The 19,178-nt window shown below is 44.3% G+C and overlaps 1 protein-coding gene across 1 annotated transcript in view; it reads right to left on the reverse strand.

The window, feature by feature from the left end:
• LOC132382754 (glutamate receptor ionotropic, NMDA 2B-like) overlaps nucleotides 1–19,178 on the reverse strand; it is a 332,180-nt gene that overhangs the window by 25,580 nt on the left and 287,422 nt on the right. Inside the window, exons 8-9 of the mRNA XM_059953212.1 lie at nucleotides 14,433–14,662; nucleotides 5,837–5,997 (exon numbers count right to left, since the gene is read on the reverse strand). Coding sequence (XP_059809195.1) covers nucleotides 5,837–5,997; nucleotides 14,433–14,662 — 391 coding nt within the window. The remainder of the gene's footprint in view (nucleotides 1–5,836; nucleotides 5,998–14,432; nucleotides 14,663–19,178) is intronic.

Below are 19,178 nucleotides of genomic sequence, written 5' to 3' on the forward strand. Positions count from 1 at the left end.
CCTGAGGGTATCCGCATTTTGGCGCCTTCTGTTTCCTGTCCAACAGCAGTATATTACTGAGGAAACCCCGTGACTCAGGACCTCCGGTACAAGTTTCAAACACTCGAAATTAAGGTCATCAGTGCCCTCAACTCTCTAGCCTCAGGACCATTCCAAACCCTATTGATAAACACTGTATATCATAGTTTGCTGATCACCGCTGCACTAGGGAGACTATTGACACATCAGCCCATGTGAGAGGACAGGGCAGCCACTGGTAATCCCTTCTGTGCAGGGTCCCCAGTGGGTCGACATGCATAGACTGTGTCAACGTTGCCAGGTGATCTCTTCCTACCAGGAATACCTGCTGCCTTCCGGAGGGATTCTGTCAGGGCAACCACTCCTCAACTAAGAGGAACATCCCAGACTGAAACACTGTCTGCCCATGCACTAAACCTTCACCACGCTTTACTACAAGGTAGTTAATGGATGCTGCAAAATGTGGGTGAGTGGTACTGATCACCGTCAACAAGGAGGAGTGAGGTGGAGCTAGAGCACACTTCTGAAATGCAGTGGCGGTAAGAGTGTGAATGTGTGTGTGTGTGTGTGTGTGTGTGTGTGTGAGAGTGTGTGTGTGTGAGTGTGAGTGTGAGTGTGTGTGTGTGTGTGTGTGTGAGTGTGAGTGTGAGTGTGTGTGTGTGTGTGTGAGTGTGAGTGTGAGTGTGTGTGTGTGTGTGTGAGTGTGAGTGTGAGTGTGTGTGTGTGAGTGTGTGTGAGTGTGAGTGTGTGTGTGTGAGTGTGAGTGTGTGTTTGAGTGTGTGTGTGAGTGTGTCTGTCTGTCTGAGTGTGTGTGAGAGTGTGTGTGTGAGTCTGTCTGAGTGTGTGTGTGAGTTTGAGTGTGTGTGTGTCTGTCTGAGTGTGTGTGTGTGTGTGTGTGAGTGTGTGTGTCTGTCTGAGTGTGTGTGTGAGTTTGAGTGTGTGTGTGTCTGTCTGAGTGTGTGTGAGTTTGAGTGTGTGTGTGTGTCTGTCTGTCTGAGTGTGTGTGTGTGTGAGTGTGTGTGTGTGTCTGTCTGAGTGTGTGTGTGAGTGTGTGTGTCTGTCTGAGTGTGTGTGTGAGTTTGAGTGTGTGTCTGTCTGTCTGAGTGTGAGTGTGTGTGTGTGAGTGTGAGTGTGTGTGTCTGTCTGAGTGTGTGTGTGAGTGTGAGAGTGTGTGAGTGTGAGTGTGAGTGTGTGTCTGTCTGTCTGTCTGTCTGAGTGTGTGTGAGTTTGAGTGTGAGTGTGTGTGTGTCTGTCTGTCTGAGTGTGTGTGTGAGTTTGAGTGTGTGTGTGTGTCTGTCTGAGTGTGTGTGTGTGAGTGTGAGTGTGTGTCTGTCTGTCTGAGTGTGTGTGTGAGTGTGAGTGTGTGTGTGTCTGTCTGAGTGTGTGTGTGAGTGTGTGTGTGTGTGTGTGTCTGAGTGTGTGTGTGTTTGAGTGTGTGTGTGTCTGTCTGTCTGAGTGTGTGTGTGAGTGTGAGTGTGTGTGTGTGTCTGAGTGTGTGTGTGTTTGAGTGTGTGTGTGTCTGTCTGTCTGAGTGTGTGTGTGAGTGTGAGTGTGTGTGTGTCTGTCTGAGTGTGTGTGAGAGTGTGTGTGTCTGTCTGAGTGTGTGTGTGAGTTTGAGTGTGTGTGTGTCTGTCTGTCTGAGTGTGAGTGTGTGTGTGTCTGTCTGAGTGTGTGTGTCTGTCTGAGTGTGTGTGTGAGTTTGAGTGTGTGTGTGTCTGTCTGTCTGAGTGTGAGTGTGTGTGTGAGTGTGTGTGTGTGTGAGTGTGAGTGTGTGTCTGTCTGTCTGAGTGTGTGTGTGTGTGTGTGTGTCTGAGTGTGTGTGTGTTTGAGTGTGTGTGTGTGTGTCTGTCTGAGTGTGTGAGTGTGAGTGTGAGTGTGTGTCTGCCTGTCTGTCTGTCTGAGTGTGTGTGAGTTTGAGTGTGAGTGTGTGTGTGTCTGTCTGAGTGTGTGAGTGTGAGAGTGTGTGTGTGTGTCTGTCTGAGTGTGTGTGTGTGTGAGTGTGAGTGTGAGTGTGTGAGTTTGAGTGTGTGTAAGTGTGTCTGTCTGTCTGAGTGTGTGTGTGAGTGTGAGTGTGTGTGTGTCTGTCTGAGTGTGTGTGTGAGTGTGTGTGTGTATGTGTGTCTGAGTGTGTGTGTGTTTGAGTGTGTGTGTGTGTCTGTCTGAGTGTGTGTGTGTGAGTGTGAGTGTGAGTGTGTGAGTTTGAGTGTGTGTAAGTGTGTCTGTCTGTCTGAGTGTGTGTGTGAGTGTGAGTGTGTGTGTGTCTGTCTGAGTGTGTGTGTGAGTGTGTGTGTGTGTGTGTGTGTCTGAGTGTGTGTGTGTTTGAGTGTGTGTGTGTCTGTCTGTCTGAGTGTGTGTGTGAGTGTGAGTGTGTGTGTGTGTCTGTCTGAGTGTGTGTGTGAGTGTGTGTGTCTGTCTGAGTGTGTGTGTGAGTTTGAGTGTGTGTGTGTCTGTCTGTCTGAGTGTGAGTGTGTGTGTGAGTGTGAGTGTGTGTGTGAGTGTGAGTGTGTGTCTGTCTGTCTGAGTGTGTGTGTGTGTGAGTGTGAGTGTGTGAGTGTGAGTGCACATGCATTTGCTTACGTGCAAATTTTAGTAACTAGTAGATTCTGTGTTTGACTGTAGACAGCTGAACAAAGTTTGTCTAGAGCTTATCAGGAATGAAACCAGAGCAGTTACTCAAGTAGGACTAACAACAATATCTTTCACATGGCATTCTTTACTTTTTAAGTCCTTTCAAAATAGTTCAAATGAAACACACAAAACTCTTGAATGAGGTAAACATTGATCCAGGTGAATTTCAAGGCCAATGTCTCTAATGGACTCGTTTACCACAATCTTGTCACAGGTCTTTAATAACTTTCAGATTTTCGTGGTTCCCTGGAGTTCATCAACAATTGAAAATAGAGTGGGCGTATGTGAGAGAGAGAAAGTGTGAGAGTTTCTGTGAAAGTGAGTGTGAGTGTGTGTGTCTGTGAGAGAGAGTGCATGTGAAAAAGTGTGTGTGTATAGGCGTGAAAATGTGTATGAGTGTGTGTTAGTGTGTGTGAGAGTGAGTGTATGTGAAAGAGTGTGTATGTGTGTAGGTGTGAAAGTATGTATGAATGAGTCTGTGTGTGCACGTGTGTGTGTGTACAGTTGTGGGAGAGCTGGTTCTCTATAAGAGGAAGGATTGAAAACCATTACCTTGGCTACAGACCCACATCTTGGAATGAAGTCTTCTTAAGAAGTTTGTCACTGAGGCAAGGATAGAACGAGAAGGCAGAACCTCAAAATTGAGGAGTGACCTTTTAGAACAGAGGTAAGGAGGAATGTATTTAGCCAAAGAGTGGAATGCTTGTGGCATGCTCTGCCACAGACAGCTGTGGAGGCTAAGTACGTGGGTGTATTTAAAGCAGAAGTGGATAGATTCCTGATTGGTTGGGGCATCAAGGGGATATGGTGAGAGGACATGGGTATGGGGTTCAGCCAGGATCAGACATGATGAAATGGCGGAGTGGACTCGATGGGCTGAACGGCCCAATTCTGCTCCTATATCTTATATTTTTATGGTCAGTCACACTGCCCAACGATCCCTCTGGAGGGAGAATCTGAAGCAATAGAGAAGCAATAACACTGGACAACAAAGATTTTATTTCCTGTATACTTTTTGCTGTATCTTATGGATTTTGGGCTGCTAATCATGAAAATTACTGTGAAATTTCCTTATCACGCACTCAACATTTTTTTTGAAATTGCCTATACTTTTTATTTCAATTCATAATTCAAGTCAGAGTAACTGATGACAAGATTAGGGAAGGCAGGTCATTGATGACAGACAATTCGAAGAACTTCTAGTGGGACTGGAGAAAATTGCATGGAAGACATTCGAGGATGTTGTTGAAAATTTTCTTGGCATCTACAGAGCACCAAACATAGAAACATAGAAAATAGGTGCAGGAGTCATTCAGCCCTTCGAGCCTGCACAGTCATTCAGTATGATCACGACTGATCATCCAACTCAGAACCCTGTACCTGCTTTCTCTCCATACCCCCGATCCCTTTAGCCACAAGAGCCATATCTAACTCCCTCTTAAATATAGCCAATGAACTGGCCTCAACTGTTTCCTGTGGCAGAGAATTACACAAATACACCACTCTCTGTGTGAAGAAGTTTTTCCTCATCTCGGTCCTAAAAGGCTTCCTCTTTATCCTTAAACTGTGACCCCTCACTCTGGACTTCCCCAACATAGGAAACAATCTTCCTGTATCTAGCCTGTCCAATCCCTTTAGAATTTTATACGCTTCAGTAAGATCCCCCCTCAATCTTCTAAGCTCCAGCGAGTATAAGCCTAGTCGATCCAGTCTTTCTTCATATGAAAGTCCTACCATCCTAGGAATCAATCTGGTGAACCTTCTTTGTACTCCCTCTATGGCAAGAATGTCTTTCCTCAGATTAGGGGACCAAAACTGCACATGAAGTGCAACATGTCACTGAAGATTCATTTTCTGCATTCCCATTTAGACTTCTTCCCTGCAAATCTTGGCTCTGTCAGTGACGAGCACGGTGAAAGGTTTCACCAGGACATTGTGATCATGGAGAAACAGCATCAGGGCAACTGGAATCCATCAATGTTGGCTGATTATTGTTGGACACTTAAACGAGAAGCCTCAGATACTGAGTACAAATGAAAATCATTAACAAAACATTTTTATCTTAGTTGAACTATTGCAAAGCGTCATCACTGTAATGCAATTATACGCATTTTATTCAATAAAAGTTAATTTCTTGTTTCTCCAAATTCTTACATGATACAAGTAGTCCAGAATTATATTTGTGTTTAGCTTCAGGTGGTCTATTATAAAACAAAAAAAAATCTGTGAAAAAAATTTGTTGTCCAGTGTAATTAGGGCAGGGCCAGCCGGGTTATCAGAGGACAGTAGCCACAGTGAACTGTTCATTTAAAGCTCTTCTCTCTAAGATTAGGCATCAGCTGGCTCCTCTGCATTGCCTTTAGGGTCTTGGGGGAAAGAACCAAATTAAAACCAATGCCTGCGTGATTTAACCATCTGTTAATGAGAATATTAATCAAAGTACAGAGCCAATGAAAAATTAGAATCCCGCTGGAAGAAGTTTTATACCTCGGACTTAACCCCCAAATCGAGGTCTTGCCTTAGGAAGAGTAACAGGCAGAGGAATGGCCTGTATTTTAAGGCCCAATGAAACTCAGAGCCCTTGAAGTACTGTGAGCCTCATCTAAGAAGAAAGGACGTGCTGGAACTGGAGAAAACCCAGAGGAAGTTCACAAGAATGATCCAGGGAATGAAAGTGTTAATGAATGAGAAGCTTTTGATGACTCTGGGTCTGTACTCGCTGGGGTTTAGAATAATAAGGGGGGGGGTCTCTTTGAAACCTACTGAATATTGAAAGGCTTAGGTAGAGGGGATGTGGAGAGGATGTCTCCTGTAGTGGGAGAGTCTAGGACCAGAGGGCGCAGCCTCGGAATAGAAGGACATTCCTTCAGAACAGAGATGAGGAGGAATTTCTTTAGCCAATGGGTGGTGAATCTGTGGAATTCACGATGGAGGGCAAGTCATTGGGTATATTTAAAACAGAGGTTGATAGGTTCATGATTAGTCAGGGTGTCAAAGTTTACGGGGAGATGGCAGAAGGATGGGGTTGAAAGGGGTAATAAATCAGCCGTGTTGGAATGACAGAGCAGACTTGATTGGCCGAATGGTCTCAGTCTGCTCCTATGTCTTATGATCTAAATGTACATGCTCCTACCAAAGTGCCCTATCCCCACTGCTTAGTATATTAATACAATTTAATGTATGTTCTTACCCGGCCTTCAGGCTTATTAATGCATCGAGCACGGATTTCTGATTGTACTTAGTCATGTAGGTGTGCATTTCGAGGTAATTGTTACGGATGTTTCTTTCTGTGCTTCCATTGGGAACTGTCCCAAACCGAAACGGAGGAGAGAAATCATTTGGTCTCTGGAACTGGAGAGAGAAAACGACAAATGAATACTGACTGAGGTTAAGACAGACATCACATGGAGCGCCTGGTGGTGCAGTGGCCAAGTGACTAGGCTAATAGTCCAGCTCTGCTTGCGGTAATCCTTCTGTAATATCTCTGCTTTTCCCTCGACACTAATGCAGCCTGACATACCAGCCAGTTCTGGCATGCACCTCACTGATTTTCTCTCTCTCTCGCTCCTTCTCTGTCTTCCCCCTCTTCTTGTCTCTCTATCTGCGTGTGTGTGTGTTTCTATGTCTCTCTTTTGCTCTGACTGCCTCTCCTCTCTCTTCCTCTCTTCACCTCTCTCATTCTCAGTGTGTATCTCTCTTTTTCGCTGTCTGTCTCTCTCTATCCCTCTCTTCCTCTCTCCATCTCTCTCATTCTTTGTATCTCTTTTTCTCTCACTCTCTCTTTCTCCCTCACTCACTCTCTCCATGTCTCACTTTTTCTCTCTGCCTGTCTCCGTCTACCGGTCTGTCGCTTCTCACTTTCTGACCTACATTTCACAGGTTTTATATATTCTTTGGTTTACACTCTCTCTCTCTCTCTCTCTCTCTCCATGTATCTCTATCTCTCTCTTTTTCTCACTGTCTGTCTGTCACTCCTTCCCTCGCTTTCTCTCTCTTTCTGAATTGCTTCTCCATCGCTTCTCTCTTCCTCTCTCTCTGTCTCTCCTCCCCTCTCTCTCCCCATGTCTCTCTTTCTTTGTCTATCTCTACCTTTTTCTCTCCACCTTTCTCTCTTTCTCTCTCTGACTTGCATTTCACAGGTTTTATATATTCCTTGGTCTATTCTCTCTCTCCCTCTCTCTCTCCCCCACCCCATCGTTCACCCATCAACCTGTAGGCTTCAGCATCGGTTTATCACCATAGTAACCCAGGCCTCATCCTTATTCCCTTTGCCCAATCCATTCTTCTCCCCCCTGCACATTTTTGTTTTCTCTGTTGCCCAGTTCGGACAAAGGGCTATTGACCTGGAATGTTAAAACCCTGCCTCTCTTTGTCTATAGATGCTCCAGACAGAGAAACAGGGCTTTAATCTTTCAGGTCAAAGTATCTGAATCAGCTACGTTTCCCACACTTTCTGGTACTACTGCAGCCCAGATGTCTCAATTAATAATCTGTCAGAACAGTTTAAATTAAAAAAAACTGATCTGAGGAAAAGTGGCCAAGAAGCTATTGAACTGAGGCTAAAAACAAGCCTTTGTTTGTTGTTCCAGCAACCTGTCAACTGTCCGCGTCAGGCTCATAGCAACATGGTCAACTCTTAACAGATCGTTTAAAAAGCCATTCATTTCCATCTGGGTAGCTTCCAAGCTGATGTCACAAACATCGATTTCTCTAACGTCTGGCAATTTCTCCCCCTTCCCTTTCTCCCTTTTTCCATTCCCCATTATGGCTCCCCTCTTACCTCTTCTCTTCTCCACACCTGCCTATCATCTCTCTCTGATGCCCCTCCACCTCCCCATTCTCCCATGGTCCACTGTCTTCTGTTATCTGATTCCTTCTTATTCAACTACCTTCACATTCTTCACATTCTTCACATTCTACCTATCAACCCCCAGCTTCTTACTTTATCCCCTCTCCTCCACCCACTCACCTGCCCCCTCACCTGGTCTCACCTATCACCTGCCAGCTTGGACTCTGTCCCCTCACCCCATTTCTTATTCTGCCTTCACCAACCTTCCTTTCTTGTCCTGATGAAGAGCCTCAGCCCAAAATTCCTTTCCATAGATGGAACCTGAATGTTTGAGTTCCTCCAGCATTTTGTGTGGATTTTGTCTGTATTTCCAGCATCTTCAGAATCTCTTGTCTTCATTGCTTGCTAACACCAGCAGCCTGCCAACTGTCCATGTAGGGCTCACGGCAACATAGTTGGCTCTAAACAGCCCTCTGGTGGTCTAAAAAGCTTTTCGTTTACAAGGAGGTATCATATGCCTCTCACATCTTGTAACAAAAGACTAGGTCCTTCCTCTTGGGCACATACTATTCATTGAAACTGATGTCTTGGGTAGACAGGGTCATAAAGAAAACTTTTGGCAGTTTGGCCTTCATAAATCAAAATATTGAGTACAGGAGATGGGAGGTCATGTTGAAGTTGTACAAGATGTTGGTGAGGCCTAATTTGGAGTATTGTGTGCGGTTTTGGTCACGTACCTACAGGAAAGATGTAAATAAGGTTGAACGAGTACAGAGAAAATTTACAAGGACGTTGCTGAATTACAAGATTTAATAGGTTAGGACTTTATTCCTTAGAACACAGAAGACTGAGAGGAGATTTGGTAGAGGTAAACAAAATTATGAGGGGTATAGATAGGGTAGATGCAAGCAAGCTTTTCCCACTGAGTTTTGGTAGGACTACAATTAGAGGACATGGGTTAAGGGTGAAAGGTGAAAAGTTTAAGGGGGACATGAGGGGAAACCTCTTCACTCAGAGGGTAGTGAGAGTGTGGAACGAGCTGCCAACGCAGATGGTGCTTGTGAGCTCAATTTCAACATTTAAGTGGAGTTCTGATGGTAGTGGTATGGAAGTCTATGGTCCCAGTGCAGGTCGCTGGGAGTAGGCAGTTTAAGTGGTTCAGCATGAACTAGATGGGCCAAAGGGCCTGTTTCAGAGCTGTACTTTTTATGAATCTTCAGCTCTTCTAGTGTGCTGGGAAGAAACACATTGGAGGCAATTTTTTATCTAACTCTGGTGTTGATAAACTGATTATACCCACTTAACTACGCTGTCTATTGAAGTCAACCTGACCCAACCTAAGGGCCCCTTGTTATAGACCTGTTTCCATGTTGTATGATGCTACCTGTGATTTGTTCCAAGTTCAGTTAAAATTAACCTCTCTAGTCACTGTCTAATCCCTGATCGCCTTAGTTATTACAATGCTACTTGCTTTTAGGCACAGAGTTTTGCAAGCTGCATGGATCAGTTTTACTAGCTCTTATTTGTCACGAAAACATTGAAACATGCAGTAAAATGCTTCATTTACTTCGGAGATGTGCTGGGCACATCTGCAACCACACATCCGGCGCCAACATAGCATGCCAACTGTGCAAAAGTCTTAGGCACACATATATATATATATATGTATAGATAGCTAGGGAGCCTAAGATTTTTGCACAGTACTGTAGTAATTTTATGTATTGCACTGTACTGCTGTCACACAAAAAAACAAATTTCATGACATATGAGCGATGATAAACTTGATTCTGATCTGGTCTCTATTGTGGACTGAGAGTGGGAAGGGGGACAGAAAGATGGTTGGGAAAAGGGGAAGGGAGCAGAAAGCACCAGAGAAACATTTTGTAATGATCAATAAACCAATTCTTTGGAATCAAATGACCTTGCCTGGTATCTCAAGACTGGGTGTTTCTGCATCCGTATCACCATCCCCTCGCCCCTAGCACTCCTTCTCTGCCAACTGTCCCATATCCCTCTCCCGGCGCACTACCTTCACCATTCCCAAAATTCTTTGCACCCGCTAGATTTACAAACTCGCTCTTCGCTCCACGTTGATAAATACAGTCCTGTGCAAAAGTCTTAGGCACCCTAGCTATATATACGCATCTTTGGATCGAGGGAGGAAACCCACACAGGCATGGGGAGAACATGCAAACTCCTTACAGGTGATGGAGGGAATTGAACTCTGACCTTACACGTGGCACGCTAACAAAGTGTTACGCTAACTGCTAATCTACTGTGCCACCTTATTTACCTTCCCATCCACATTACTTCTGTCTGGCAGAGGAACCACTCATTCTATGGAAGGCAATTGAACCAAAATCACTTATCAGGAACAAACTTAAAAATAACAGAAGGCATCTGACAGTAATATGTGTAAAGATTGGTCACCAGTTTACAGGGGATGGAGTATCCTATCCACACTATACCTTTGTTTACTGAATGCTCTGATTCCCAGAACGTTAGTATTTCAATTTTAAAGTTTCTTGTTTTGTTCTCAAGTCCCTACATGGACTTTCCTCTCCACCCCAAACTGTTCTTGCCTATGGAGCTCAGCTGGTCGGGCAGTATCTATGGAAATGAGTAAACTGTCGGCATTTCTGGCCGAGACCCTTTCCACCTAAAAGGTTTCTTGAGTTCTGCACTCCCCTGATGCAGAACTCTTGCTGATTTTAATCAATCCATCATTGTACCCAAATTTCAGGACAGCTGAGCAAGGGTTTGGCCAGACGGGTGATTTTGAGAGGACAGAATGCCATCTTTCTTTAAGTCACTTATACGAGATCCCCAACATTTATCTCCAGCCCTAGTTACCCCTGAACTGAGGAGCTCGCTTGGCATTTCAGAGGGCAATTAAGGTCGATACGTTGCTAAGTACAGCCCCAACAAGGTGATACTAGGAGGTTTATTTGTCACATGTATATCAAACCATTGACCTGTATCAAATCAGCGAGGATTGTGCTGGGCATCCCACAAGTGTCGCTGCATTTCCAGTGCCCACGACTCACTACCCGAACCGTACGTCTTTGGATTGTGTGAGGAAACCAGAGCACCCAGCTGTCCTGTGCCTTATTCTGACTGTCCAAAGTCACTTCCATTGTGAGTGGTTAGTTTAGAAACTGCAGCTGCTTTTCCCGTTGGATAGCTGCCTGGTGTCCAATTTCAATTATCCAGGCTATGTAAAATAATACGTAGAAGGAATTTGCTCTCTTCTTCCTTTGTTTAAGGCAAGGACGCACATGGCCTTTGGGAAGGTATGCTCTGCATGCATTTTTAACAAAGCATTTTTGTTGAATGTTCAGGTTTGTAGTATCTGTAACCTGGGGAACATGAATGTTTACTTGAATTTTTACTGTTTGAAAATAAATTATTAATATACCTATTCAAAGTTAACGCATTTCCGGACCCGTGAACCTGATTCAGCATTACACCAGAGGAAACTTTTAACTGCTTGGAGAAGGAGTTAACAAGTTGTTGTGGGTCTGGCGCCATGTATGAGCATACAGGAAGGAGTTTGAAATTTGGCTGAGTGGTGTCATAACAGCAACCTCTCACTCAATGCCAGCACGACCAGGGAACTGATTGTAGACTTCAGCTCAATAGAGGATGAAAGGTGGGGAGGGTCAGCAACTTTAAATTTCTGGGTGTTACTATTTCGGAGGACCAGTTCTGGACCCAGTACATAAGTGCAATGATGGAGAAAGCACAGCAGCACTTCTACTTCCATAAGAGTTCGCAGAGATTTGGCATGACATCTAAAACTTGTCAAATGTCAATAGATGTGCAGTGGACATATATTGACTGGCCACATCAAGGCCAGGTATGGAAATACCAGTGCCTTAAAATGGAAAAGCCTGCAAAAGCTAATGGATTTGGCCCAATACATCACGGGTAAAACCCTCCCAAACATTGAGCACATCTACGTGAAACGCTGTCAAAGGAAAGTAGCATCCATCATCAGAGATCCCCACCACCTGGGTAATGCTCTCTTCTTGCAGTTACAATCAGGTAGAAGGTACAAGAGCCTCAGGACTCACACCACCAGGTTCGAGAACAGTTACTACCCTCAACCGTAGGGCTCTTTAACAAAAGGGGATAACTACACTCATTTGTCTCATCATTGAGATGTTCCCACAACCAGTGATCTCACTTTAAGGACTCTTTATCTCATTTTCACATTACTTATTGCTATTTATTTATATTTGCATTTGCACAGTTTGTTGTCTTCTGCACTCTGGTTGATCTTTCATTGGTCCTGTTAAGGTTACAATTCTATAGATTTGCTGAGTATGCCCACAGGAAAATGAATCTCATGGGTATATATGGTGACATACATGTACTTTGATGATGAACTTTACTTTGAACTTTGAATGTAGAGTGAACATTACCTCATTGACCAATAAAGCTGATGACTTTTCCCAAGAACTTTCTGGTTACGTACATCACTGATATTAGATTTTTATTATTTGCTTATTTGCATTCAACAGCTGCAAGGGTGAAATATTTTTACTGTATTTATTTCAGATTACAGCAAGGAGCAGGTCCTTCTGACCCAATGAACTGGACCAGACAGCAATCCCCTGATTTAAACCTAGCATAATCAAGGGACAATTCACAATGACCAATTAACCTTCCAACCTGTACATCTTTGCACTATGGGAGGAAACCAGAGCAGTCAGAGGAAACCCTTGCAGTCTCAGGGAGAACATACAAACTCCAGACTCTGAACTCTGGTACACCTCGAGCTGTAAAGGCGTTGCGCTAACTGCTACGCTACCATGGCACCCCATCTAGATGACTCTAGATCAGGCAAGGTCTTCGCATGCTAGTTTCATCTTTTGTGTACATCCCTGTCTCTGGACCTGGTCTCCAAAATCTGCGAAATATTTCTGAGTTGGAGAATATGTGCAGGGAGATCATGCAGTGAGGCTTTATGGTGGGGTGAGAAATAAGAAGGACATTATCACCTTGTTGGGGTTCAAAGTTCAGAAGTTCAAAGTACATATATGTCGCCATATACAACCCTGAAATTCGTTTCCTTGTGAGCAATTACAGTAAATACAAGAAACACAATAGACCACTTGGGTTTCCTCTGGGTGCTCTGGTTTCCTCTCACAGTCTAAAGACATACCGGTTAGTAGGTTAATTAGTCATTGTAAATTGTCCTGTGGTTAGGCTGGGGTTAAATTGAGGAATTTCTGTGCAGTGCCGCTCAAAGAGCTGGGAAGGCCTGTTCCGTGCTGTATCTCAATCAACCAATTAATCAATCAGTCGATTATTCAATAAATAAACAAACAAACAAGCAAGCAATAAATATCAAGAGTATGAGATGAAGAGTCCTTGAAAGTGAGTCCATAGGTCATGGGGACAGTTCTGCGACGGGGTGTGAGAAGCTGAGTGAAGTTATCGCCTCTGGTTCAAGAGCCTGATGGTTGAGGGGTAGCAACTGTCCTTAACTGACCTTTGAAATGCCCAGCAAGCTACTCAGTTCCAGAGTAAATCCATGTAGCCAGCAGAAATGTGTAACTAAAAGCAAGTAATGTCTTAACTAAGGTGATCAGCGATTGGACAGTTGGTAGATAGTTACACATAATCATGTTAATTGAACTCGGATACTGGAATCTGGGGGATGGGGAGGAATCAGGAGTCAAAACCCTGACTCATTTCTGAGATCTTTCTCGTCATAGCTCAAGGCTACAATCTGGTATTTTTTTCTTGTATTGTGCTAGATGGATTTTTCTCTCCCTCACCCCTTTTCTTCTATTCCCCACGCTGGCTCTTTACTTCTTCTTACCTGCCTATCGCTTCCTCCTGGACCCACTCCTCCTTCCCTTTCTCCCATGGTCTAGTTTCCTCTCCTATCAGATTCCCACTTCTCCAGCCCTTTATCTCTCCTACTCACCAGGCTTCACCTAAAACCTTCTACATTGCTTCCTTTCCCTACCCGCACATTTTTACTCTGGCATCTTCTCCCTTCCTTTCCAGGCCTGAAGAAGGGTCTTGGCCCAAACTGTGAACTGTTTATTGATTTCCATAGATGCTGCCTGACCTGCTGAGCTCCCTCCAGCATTTTGTGTGTGTTGCTCCGGGTTTCCATGTTTATCTAAACTTATTGTCACTGTAGAGTCTACAACATTTGAGACCTCAAGCCTCTCCTGCCACATACCACTACAAGCAACAGAAATGGTATATCTCCCCATTCTCCTCCTCCCTCTCTTCCATTCCCAAAGCAGTCCTTCCAGGTGAGGCAACAGACCACCTGTGAACCTGTTGGGGCCGTTTATTGTATCCAGTACTCCTGATGTTTCCTCCTGTACATTGGTGAGACATGACGTAAATTGTGGGATTGCTTTGTCTAGCACTTCCGCTCCACCTGTCAATTCGGAATTTCCTGATGGCCTGTCATTTTAATTCCTATCCCTATTCCCACTCTGACATGTCAGTCCACTTTTGCCCTGAAGAGGCCACCCTCAGCGTGGAGGAGCAATACCTCATATTATTTCGAAGTAGCCTCCAACCTGATTTCATAAACATCAATTTCTCCTTCCGGTAATTTTTTTCCCCTCCCCTTCCATCTCCTCCCATTCCCCACTCTGGCCTTTTACCTCTACTCCTCAACTGCCTATCACCTCCCTCTGGTGCGCCTCCTTCTTCCCTTTCGCCTATGTTCTCTATGTCTTCTCCTGTCAGATTCCTTCCTCTTTACCCCTTTACCTCTCCCACTTATCTGGCTTCACCTGCCTTCTAGTCTGTCTCCTTCCCCTCCTTTTTTTTCCTCAGCATCTTGCCCTTTCCTTTCCAGGCCTGAAGAAGGCTCTCGGCTCAAAACATCAACTCTTTATTTATTTCCAAAGGTGCTGCCTGACCTGCTGAGTTCCTCCAGCATTTTGCGTGGGTGACTTGAGATCTCAGATAACTAATCAATCATGGGGCCAATTAAGAGCAGCTGGAAGCTTACCTTCTTATCGCTGAGGCCTGACACTTGGTCCACATATTCCTCTTGGATCATGAATGCAGCAAGGTTGGCTGTGTAGCTGGCCAAGAAGATCACAGCGAAGAAGGCCCAGACCGACACCATAATCTTGCTCGTGGTCCCTTTCGGGTTCTGGACTGGCACGGAGTTATTGAAAACGAGGCCCCAGAGCAGCCAAATGGCTTTGCCGATGGTAAACGAGGGGCCTCCTGGTTCTGCAAACAAAAGAAGAGGGGAAATTAAATGTTCTGGAGGTCACAATGAGACCTTTATACCTATCCCAACTCTGTTGTACACCCATATGATCTTGTTTGTTTCGGGGTGTACTTTGACTGCTACAGATTCTCTCCTGCTGACCTACAACAGGACACGTATAGTTCAGCCTGACAAGATCTCCACACATCACCAAAGCGGGGCATTTTTTTACCCAAAGAGTGCCGGGTGTCTGGAATGCATTCCCTGGGCTGATGGAGATATTCAAAAGATTCTTAGATGAACGAGCAAGAAACAGAGCAATACAGGGATAAGGTATGATTATTAATTTAATTAGTTCAGCCTAACACCGTGGGTCGAAGGACCTGTTCCTGAACTGTACATTCTATGATCTATCTAGATGGCTAGCAGTTGCCTGCATCCTATCAGGGGATGTCACTCCTTTCCCACCCATTCCTCCCTCACCCTCTTCTTTACACTGAGCTGCTGGGTGATACCAGACCACTTGGGAGGCTAAACACCCCAACGATCATAAGACCATCAAAAAGAGCAAAATTAGGCCATTCGGTCTATCAAGTCCGCTCTGCCGTTCCATCATGGCTGATTCATTTTCCTTCTCAACCTCATTCTCCTGCTTTCTTCCTGCAGCACTTGACACAAATCAAGAATGTTTCAAACTCACCTTTAAATATACTACACACACAAAATGCTGGTGGAACACAGCAGGCCAGGCAGCATCTATAGGGAGAAGCGTTGTCGACGTTTCAGGCCGAGACCCTTCGTCAGGATTAAATATACTAATTGAATTGCCGTCTGTGGCAATGAATTCCACAGATTCACCACCCTCTGGCTAAAGAAATTCTTACTTATCTTTGTTCTAATGAGATGTCCTTCTATACTGAGGCTGTGCCCTCTGTTCCTATACTGACTAACTGCTGGAAAATTTCTCTGCACATACAGTCTATCTAGGTCTTTCATTATTCAATAGGTTTCAATAAAATCCCCAGTCGTTCTTCTAAATTCCAGTGAGTAAAGGCCCAGAGCTTTCAAGTGCATCACATACATTCACATGTTCGTTCCCAGGATCACTCTCGAGAACCTTCTCTGGACCCCTTGCAATGGCAGCACATCCTTTCTTAGATATAGGGCCAAAACTGCTCACAATACCCCAACTGTGGTGTGACCAACGGTTTATAAGGTCTAAGCATTCCATCCATGTTCTAGTCCTCTTGAGATGATTGCAAATATTGCATTTGCCTTCCTTACTACCAACTCAACCTGCAAGATAACCTTTAGGGAATCCTTCACTAGGCCTCCCAAATCCCTTTGCAATTCCGATTTCTGAATTCACTCCCCATTTAGAAAATAGTCTACACCATCATTCCATCTACCAAAGTGCATGACCATACACTTCCCTACACTAGATTCCACCTGCACTTCTTTGCCCATTCTGCTAATCTGTCCAAGGCTTTCAGCACAACTCCCTGCTTCCTCAACACTACCTGTCCCTCCACCGATCTTTCTATCACCTGCAAGTTTGACCACAAAGCCATCAATTCTGTCATCCAGATCATCAGCATAGAACGTGAACACAGCGGACCCAACACCCGACCCTTGTAGAACATCACTAGTCATAACCAGAAAAAGCCCCCCTCACTCCCACTCTTTGTCTCCTGCCTGTCGGCCAGTCTTCTGCCTATGCCTAAGGTGGTTAGCAAATACAGGATTTATCACCCAGATCACATACTGATCAAGTGATTGTAAGTAAGTTTTAGATATAAAATAAGATAGATCCAGTAATTATATATATATATACACACACATATACATAGATAGATAGATAGATAGATAGATAGATAGATAGATAGATTAAACTCAGCAACAACTTTATTAGGTACCTCTTGAACCTAATGAAGTGGCCACTGAGTGTATCTTCATGGTCCTCTGCTTCAAGGTTCAACATGTTGTGCACTCAGAGCTGCTTCTCTGCACACCACTGTTGTAACACATAGTTATTTAAGTTATTGTCACCTTCCTGTCAGCTTGAACCAGTCTGGCCATTCTCCTCTGACCTCTCTCCTTAACAAGGCATTTTAAACCACAGAAATGCCACTCACTGGATGTTTTGTTTTATTTCTCGCCCCATTCTCCATGAACTCTAAACACTGTCACGAGTGCAATCCCAGGAGGTCAGCAGTTTCTGAGATAATCAAACCACCCCAACTGGCACCAACAATCATTCCACGGTAAAAGTCACATTTCACCGCCATTCTGATGCCTGGTTTGAACAACAACTGAACCTCTTGGCCATGTCTACATGCTTATATGCATAGAGCTGCTGCCACATGATTGGATGATTGGATATTTGCATTAACAAGCAGGTGTGCAGATGTACCAAATAAAATGGTATAGTATACACGCACACTGTTTATAGATAGATATATAGATATTGAATAACAGATTGTAAGTTACATAACGGAATCAGATGAGTTTGAAAACAGATTACAATGAGGCAGGGAAAACCTGGGAAGACCAGGTTATAGATTTCTTTTGCTCTATCACTGGGTTAACACAGGCTGTTCTATTTCAGTCTGAGTGGGTAAAGAGGCTTTCCAGAGAAGAGTGCAGAAATACTGTTCTCTTCGTACTTCTGGAGTGAAGCATGATAATCATCATTTCCAACTCAATGTATCTCAATTTGTCCAACAACTTCCTGCTGTGGCTCACTTTGAACCCAATGCAAATATCCGTGTGGGGCTATGAGGGATGATGTCTAATCTGCCCTCACTCAAGAGTATTTCCCCATTTTCTCCAGCTCGACAGATTGATAACTACAATCTCGGCATAGTGGTAGTTGAAGGTAGTTTTATTATTTACCAATGTTTTACAGTACGCAAGGAGCCAGTGGGAAAAGTCAGTACTTCTCAGCATTCTTACCAAAGGCAGATTCAAATATTAATTGAAATTCATTTCACTTCTAACAAGTGCTTCTAACTACTAAATGAAATGTACAAAGGTCTCAAATGGCCAACCTGATGACGAAAGCTAATTGCTTTACAATGCAATAACAAGCAATCAACAGCAGCTGTGAACCCACAAGTAGGTTGTGAGATCCAGTAATTAGAAATAAAATAACAAACCTAATCAGGAAAGACATAACAATGCCAGTTCTCTGGAATCACTCCTTTTGGAGTACTGAGAGGAACAACGCACGGGGTCCTGGCACACCTCCCCCACCCCCCGGGATACAGTTTTAATCGCACTGCACCACACTGGGGGATCCGCTAGCCAACAAGATAGGTACCTGCATTTTAGGGTCATGCTTTGGGCTAAGACCACCCCACATCTCCCCCTCCCTAAGCCACTCGACATGCTGCAAACCCAAAGAGCACACCTCTCCTGTGTCTGATTCCAGCAGCACACACTGCCTTTAGAGAACATGAGGAAAGCTTGAGCAAGGTAGGGCTTTTCTCTTTGTAGTGAAGGAGGATGAGAGGAGACTTAATAAAGATATATAAGATGATAAGAGGCATTGATAGAGTTTACAGCCATCGCCTTTTCCCCAAGGCAGCAATGGCTAACATGAGAGGAGCTATGTGGGAGAGCTAAGTGTCTAGTCCTGATGAAGGGTCCCGGCCCGAAACATCAACAGTGCTTCTTCCTATAGATGCTGCCTGGCCTGCTGCGTTCCACCAGCATTTTGTGTGTGTTGCTTGAATTGCCAGCATCTGCAAATTTCCTCGTGTTTGAGCTATGTGGGAGGTAAGGGTTAGATTGATACAATATTGTAGATTAAAGGGTCGGTACAACATCGTGGTCTGAAGAGTCTGTACTGTGCTGTAGTGTTCTACGACTCTATAACATAGAACAGCATTGCACAGTACAGGCCCTTCAGCCCATCTAGTCCATGCCAAACTACTCTGCTACCTAGTCCCATCATCCTGCCACACGCCTCCCATTCATGTACCTATGAAAATTTCTTTTAAATGTTGAAATAAAACCTGCATCTACAGCTTTCACTGACAGCTCATCCCACACTCTCACCACCCTCTGCGTGAAGTTCCCTTCACGTTCCCCTTAAACACTTCATCTCTCACCCTTAACCCATGAGCTCTGGTTCAAGTCTTACCCAAGCTCAGTGGAAAAAAACCTGCTTGCGTTTATCCTATCTATACTATTTTGTATACCTCTAACAAATCACTCCTCATTCTCCATGTTCTACATTCTAAATGCTTACCTTCCCCACCCCAAGCCCAAGTCCCAGTTCACACTTCATATTGCACCCCTCAGCCTTTCTAAATGCTGGAATATAACCCACCAACCCCTCTCTCTCACTGAAGAGGAAAAGCAACTGATGTTCTTTTCTCTGGAATTTAGAAGAATGAAGCAGGAGCGAATTGAAGCCTGTCAAATATTGAAAGGCCTGGATAGAGTGTATGTGGGGAGAATGTTTCCTATAGTGGGGAAGTCTAGGACCAGAAGGTAGAGCCTTAGAATACAGGGATGTCCATTAAGAAC

The sequence above is a fragment of the Hypanus sabinus genome, chromosome 29 (assembly GCF_030144855.1).
Source record: "Hypanus sabinus isolate sHypSab1 chromosome 29, sHypSab1.hap1, whole genome shotgun sequence".
NCBI classification, from domain to species: Eukaryota; Metazoa; Chordata; class Chondrichthyes; order Myliobatiformes; family Dasyatidae; genus Hypanus; species Hypanus sabinus.